This window comes from Chrysochloris asiatica, unplaced genomic scaffold, assembly GCF_000296735.1.
Source record: "Chrysochloris asiatica unplaced genomic scaffold, ChrAsi1.0 scaffold00004, whole genome shotgun sequence".
In the NCBI taxonomy this organism is placed as follows: Eukaryota; Metazoa; Chordata; class Mammalia; order Afrosoricida; family Chrysochloridae; genus Chrysochloris; species Chrysochloris asiatica.
In genome coordinates this window covers 15,675,869-15,682,157 of record NW_006408522.1, presented here as the reverse complement: position 1 = coordinate 15,682,157, position 6,289 = coordinate 15,675,869, and the positions used below count along the sequence as shown (strand labels likewise).

The 6,289-nt window shown below is 38.4% G+C and overlaps 1 protein-coding gene and 1 pseudogene across 1 annotated transcript in view; one reads left to right on the top strand and one right to left on the bottom strand.

Annotated features, from left to right (window-relative positions):
- The window catches only part of MNS1 (meiosis-specific nuclear structural 1), a 131,906-nt gene that overhangs the window by 18,287 nt on the left and 107,330 nt on the right, over positions 1–6,289 (bottom strand). The window contains exons 7-9 of the mRNA XM_006831855.1: positions 2,764–2,993; positions 1,123–1,339; positions 918–1,025 (exon numbers count right to left, since the gene is read on the bottom strand). Coding sequence (XP_006831918.1) covers positions 918–1,025; positions 1,123–1,339; positions 2,764–2,993 — 555 coding nt within the window. The remainder of the gene's footprint in view (positions 1–917; positions 1,026–1,122; positions 1,340–2,763; positions 2,994–6,289) is intronic.
- Positions 3,815–5,145, top strand: LOC102822224 (annotated as a pseudogene).

Here is a 6,289-nt window from a genome sequence, read left to right as displayed (position 1 = left end):
TTAAAATAAATAAATAAATAAGCATCTAAACTGCTATGATGGCTTGGATGTGGGGCAGGGTCCTGCATCAACCAACTCCAATAGTTGTCTTAGTCTAGGGAATTCTCATATCCAAAACCCACACCAAACCTATTGCCACCTGGTCAATTCTGACTTGGAGCAACCCTATTGGACAAAGGAGAACTATCCCACAGGTTTCTAAGGCTTTAATCTTTATGGAAGTAAAATGCAAAAACTTAAAATCTTAGCACAAGTTAAGAGGACATGATTAGAGGGGCATCCTAACTGTTTAATCTCAATCTTTTAAAAAAATACTATAGTAGGAAATAAGGAGCTCTGGTAGTGTACTGGTTACGAGTCATGCTGTAAACTTCAAGGCGAGCAGTTTGAAATACCAGCCATTTTGCAGGAGAAAGAGGATGCTTTCTGCTCCTGTAAAGCTGTACAGCCTCAGAAACCCTATGAGTCAGAACCGACTCCACGGTACACCACCACCACCATAGTAGGAAATAAATTTATATGATATATATTTTAACATAACAAACTAATATACTTCATATACAGCCATGGTGGCATAGTGGGTTAGGTGTTGGTCAGCAGTTCAAATCCATAAGCTGCTCTGCAGGAGAAAGATGAAGCTTTCTGCTCCCATATAATTTACAGACTCAGAAACCGTATACAGGATTGTTATGAGTCGGAACTTACTCAACAACAAACTCACTTCATTATTCCTCCTATGAGTAATTCTAAAATTTCACAAATGTTTGTATGCTACATGACTGTTATGTTTGTATGTTACATGATATAGAATACTAGGTATGTATGAAAAAAGTGATAGGATGTATTACAACTACATTGCCTCACCTCAAAATGGTGTGCTACTCCATGTTAATCACCCTATAAATTCCAAAACTTACTTTTAGTTTTCTCTTATCTATTTCAGCTTGCTCTTCCTGGTATAATTCTTGTCGCACTTGTTCCAAATCTTCACGTTGCCGCAACATTTCTTCTAATTTCTGAGTCATCTATGAAATAAAACACACACATACACATAAACATTCATAGGAACCAAATCCTACAACTAATATTTCAGAATTTCTCATTAAGTGATTATTTTAATACCATATCCTGAAGCTGTAGTCTTTTTTCCTCATACTTTTGTACTTTTGCCATCCGATCTTCTTCTCTTTGCTTTTGTATATTGGCAAACTCTGCAATTTTTCTGTTTTCTTCTTCCATCTCCTCACGTTTCTTTTGTCTCCAGAGAGCTTGCTCTTTCTGAAACTCTTCTATATACTTTCGAGTTGCATTCATTTTTTCTAACTTTTGTTGTTTTTCCCTGAAAACCAATAATGGGTATGTGTTGTTAAGTACCACTGAGTCAGTTCTGACTCATAGCAATTCTGTATAGGGTTTCCAAGAAGCGGCTGCTGAGTTTGAACCACTGACTTAATGGCTCAAACTGACCTTACAGTCCAGCACCTTATCCTGCAGCACCACACCAGGCCTCCATAATAATAGGTATGTTGTTGTTGTTAAGTGCTGCTGAGTTGATTCCGAATCATAGCAACCATGTATTGGATTTCCAAGGAGTAGCTGGTAAGTTTGGAACCGCCAACCTTGTAGTTCAAAGTGACCTGTAGTCCAGCACATTATCCTGCAGTGCCAAACCAGGACTCCAATAATGGATATAGTTTTATTAAAGAAAACAGAAATATTAACATAAATAAATAAAAAAGCGATTTCATTCTTCCTACAAGAATGCAGGCATAAGGGCTTCCATCTTTATAGTTTGTTCACTCATGAATGCAACAAGTATTTTGACACTGTATGGTAAGAGCCAAAGTGCTAACTGCAAGGTCAGCAGATCAAACCCACCAGCCGCCCTTTGGAAACCGTAAGTCAGAACTGACTTGATGTCACTTAAGAACAACACCTAGAACAGTGTCTGAGACGTGGTGTAAGTGCTTTATAAATGTTAGCTATTATTATTATATAACATGAGACCAACTCTTGTCATCTTTGCTAGCACATTGTCTATAATAAATGATTCTTTAGGGACTAAATTACTGAACCTTTGTTTTTCTTAAACAGGACCGTATCATATAGCAGAAGACATTCTTCCTAATGAATATCCTTGGCAGACAGCTTAAGTGTAGAGAGACACGAGGCTTATGTAGACATATCTTTCTGAAGAAACAGCAGTTGTTGTTAAGTGCCACTGAGTCAATTACAACTCACAGCAACCCTAAGTAGGTTTTCCGAGGTGTGGTTGTTGGCTTTGAACTGCTGACTTTGCTGTTAGCAGTCCAGTGCTTATTCTATAGTGCCACACCAGGACTCCTTGGGTAACTACCATGTGCCATGACATGTAATGCCAGGTATTGATTTTCTCTGAGTAAAATGCTGCTATGTCTCTGTCCCAATCTATGAATGACGCCTTATGCATCTCATTTCAGAAAGAGTGCCTACTTATAAGCCTTGCATCTTTCTGCCAAGGAAATTAATCAGAAAGCATGTCTTCTGGAACGTAGTAACATGGGCATAGTTAAGAAAACAAAGGTTCAGTCATTTAACCCCTAAAGAACCATTTATTATTAGACAACATGCTAGCAAAGATGGCAAGAATTGGTTTTATACTACGTAATAAATAGCTCACATTATGTCTCACACGCTCACACTGTGTCTCGGAAGCTTTTCTAGTGTCTTACATAATTTAATGTAAATATGTTTGGCCCTATAAGAAAGTTATGACAAACTTACAATTGATCCTCTTCATAGATTTTCCTCACAATTTCATCGATCATGAGTTTCTCCTTCAGGAGCTGCTCATAAGCTTCCTGCTTTTTTTTCTCTTGTTCTTCCAGTTGTTTCTCTAAGTCGTCATAGTATTGTGCTTTCACTTTGTGACGCCTGTCCTCTATAGCATTCTCTTCCTTGATTACCCGCTCATGCTCTTCCATCATGGTCCTAGCTATTTCGGCTTCACGACTCTGTGATTAAAACAAAAATTTATCTTTCCATTTTCAAATTTGAGCATAGCACAATAGAATATCTTAAGCAGACGCAATTCAGTGCTTTAAAGACTGTAACATCAACTACTTGTATCTGTCTAGGCAAAAAAGCAGAGCTAAGTTACTTTTGGATGATGAGTCACACCCTAAAAAGGCTTTTATATTCAATAACTCTCTCAGGACAATACGTGACAATGATAATAACTCCACATTTGAAAAATAATAAGTAAAATTAGAAGTACCTTCTTATTCAACTGCTACAGCATTGGTGCTAAGTGCCATCAAGTTGGTGCCGACTTATAGCAACCCAGTCAGTGTACGGAGCACAAACACTGCCAGGTCCTGTGCCAGCCTACAGCACTAGTCCTTCTTTTTGTTCTTTATAAATTACTCTGGGCAATTTTCTTCATTTTTAGCTCCATTATGTATCGGGTTCTATTTAAAGAGAAGATGGTTCTAACCTCTTTCCTATAGATCTGCTATTAAATGGCTACACCTCTTAAGTTTCTCCTGGTCTAAATGTTCTTTCCTGCCACAGGACCCTCTTTCTTACATATTAAAGACCTTTTTTGTAACCACTTTGACTTTAAAGGGGCTCCATGTGTCACTCTGCCTGTTTTCTGCAGTTTTTCATGCACTCAAGACCATCCCCTCAGAGTTAGGGACAATCTTGTGTCTTAGACAGGTTAAATCCCCTATTTCTTTTGAGCATCATCAAATCATTTAGATAAAACAAGTTTCAAGTTAAACTTACTGGGGCATTTTTTAAAAGTATCTTTGAGTTTACAATCATATCCCAAATGAGGAAAATGGTTATTATTGTTAAGTGCCGTCAGGTCAGTTCCGATCCTTAGCGATACTGTATAGGGTTTTCTGAGGAGCAGCTGGTGAGCTTGAACCGCCGACCGTGCAGTTCAAGCCAACTTTGTAGTCCAGCGCATTCACCCACAGTACCACACCAGTACTCCACAGAAAATAGAAGCTTCAAACACAAAAGAAGAAACACATCAAACTGCAAATGTTAAAATGTCTTTCATAAGATCACTGATACCTTTTTCATATACCACTAAAATGACTTGATTTAAACACTTTCTTTTTAGGTGCTGACTTTGTATATGTTCTACTAAGTTCTTTTTCTAAAAATATAAGAAATGACAAAAATTCCATGCCCAGATTACCTACCACACACTTATAGAAATACATGTTCTAACTCCATAGATAAGAAAATAAAAACTACAAACCCATCTGCTGGCAGGTGGCCTGTGTTGGCGACTGCAGGCTATTGGACAACTATGACCCTTATGGAGTTGAAGAGCCCAGTCATGAGGAGCTGGCTCTGAGCAGCTCTGAAGATGAAGTGGATGCGCTTTTACAATGAACTCCTGACCAAAAACGTAAGCTCATCAGAGAATGTCTTACTGGAGAAAGTGAATCATCGAGTGAAGATGAATTTGAAAAAGGAATGGAAGCAGAATTAAATTCCACCATAAAAACAATGGAGAACAAGTTATCCTCTCTGGAAATAGTAGCGTCTTCCTTAGGAAATGGGATCCTTGGAACAGCTACAACAAAGTACTATGATGATATTTATTTTGATTCTGATTCTGAGGATGAAGACAAAGCAGCACAGGCAACCAAGAAAACAAAGAAGAAACGACATTGGATTCCAATAAATGATGAATTAGTCTGTGATGCTGGAAAGGATGACAGAGATCAGACCTGGGTAGATGCAAAGAGAAGGTGCTGCCATAGTTTTGGAATATAGCAGTAACGTCAACAGCAGCCTGCTCCTAATTAGTGATGCTGTTTTGAATTGCCCAGCCTGCATGACCACTCTGTGCCTTGATTGTCAAAGGCATGAATCATACAAAACTCAATACAGAGCAATGTTTGTGATGAATTGTGCTGTCAACAAAGGGAAATTCTAAGATACAAAACCTCAGAGAGCAGGAAGAAAAGGTGAGGCCGTAAGAAGATGAGGTCCAACCATGAAGATGCTACGAAGCAGGTTGAGACAGAAGTGCAAGAAATCTACCACCCAGTCATGTGCACCGAGTGTTCCACTGAAGTGGCAGTCTATGACAGAGATGAAGTCTTTCATGTTTTCAATGTTTTAGCAAGCCATTCCTAAATAATGCAGTTGGCATTTAATTGCCCAGAATTGTGTATCAGGTAAGTATGGAGAGTTATTTTTTTCCTGCCTACTCAAATCATTTAAGTGACATTGTGAAGTGTCGAGGAAGCAGTGTTTCATCTTTATGAAAGATAATGGTTATTTACCTTCATTCTCCACCTTTAAAAAAAAAAAAAATTCTCCAACAGTCATGGGACTGATTATTCATTCCCCTTTTGATGGTCATTTGGAAACACTGGGCTTTTATTTATTAAAGCTCTTTAGAATTAAAAAAAAGAAGAGAAACTCAGAAAAACAGGGTCAAAAACTAGCACCCAAGTATTATGATAGTCAAATCCCAGGTGTGTCTGACTTCTATTATTTGTGCATCAATTTTATTTAGAAAATTGTAGCAATTCTCTCAGGAGACAAGTTGAAATGCTTACAGCTGCTTGAATAAGCTATTGTCAGGATAATTAAAACTGTAAAACACAGGTCAAAGAATACATCTTTAGTTTTCTGCTTTCTTTTGTGTAGGGTAGAACTCTATGGTGTAGGAAATGAAGTCTCCCCACCATCTCCTACTACCTACCAAAGCACTCTGTTTAACCCTCTACAGACTTTTTCCTATACTAATACAAACGAATACTCACATCACACACACACATCCGTATCAGTTATGGCCAGCATCCATTCTTATTTGGTGCCCATTCTGACTGCACTAAAAGAGTAAGCACTGGACTGCTAACTGCAAGGTTGGCAGCTTAAACCCACCAGATGCTCCTGGGGAGTTGGATGAGACTTTCTGCTCCCACAAAGATTTACAGCCTCAGAAATCCTATACAGAGTTGCTCTGAGTCAAAACTGACTCGATGGCACCTAACAACAACAATTGCACTACAAAAGTTAGTATTTTTACATCACTCTTTACAATGCAGTGAATTACCTAATATCCAAAGTCTTTTGTAACTCCCACCAAACAACTTTTTCCTGCCGGGTCTGAGTAAGAGACGGTGTTGAAAGATCCTGATAGGATTCTATGATTCTGTTGTGTGACTGTTAACAAGGCTAATTGTGATTATACAAAGTTGGAACTCTTGCTGTTATTAAGTACCATCGAGTCGGTTCCAACTCAAAGCGACCCTGTATAGTGTTTCCGAGG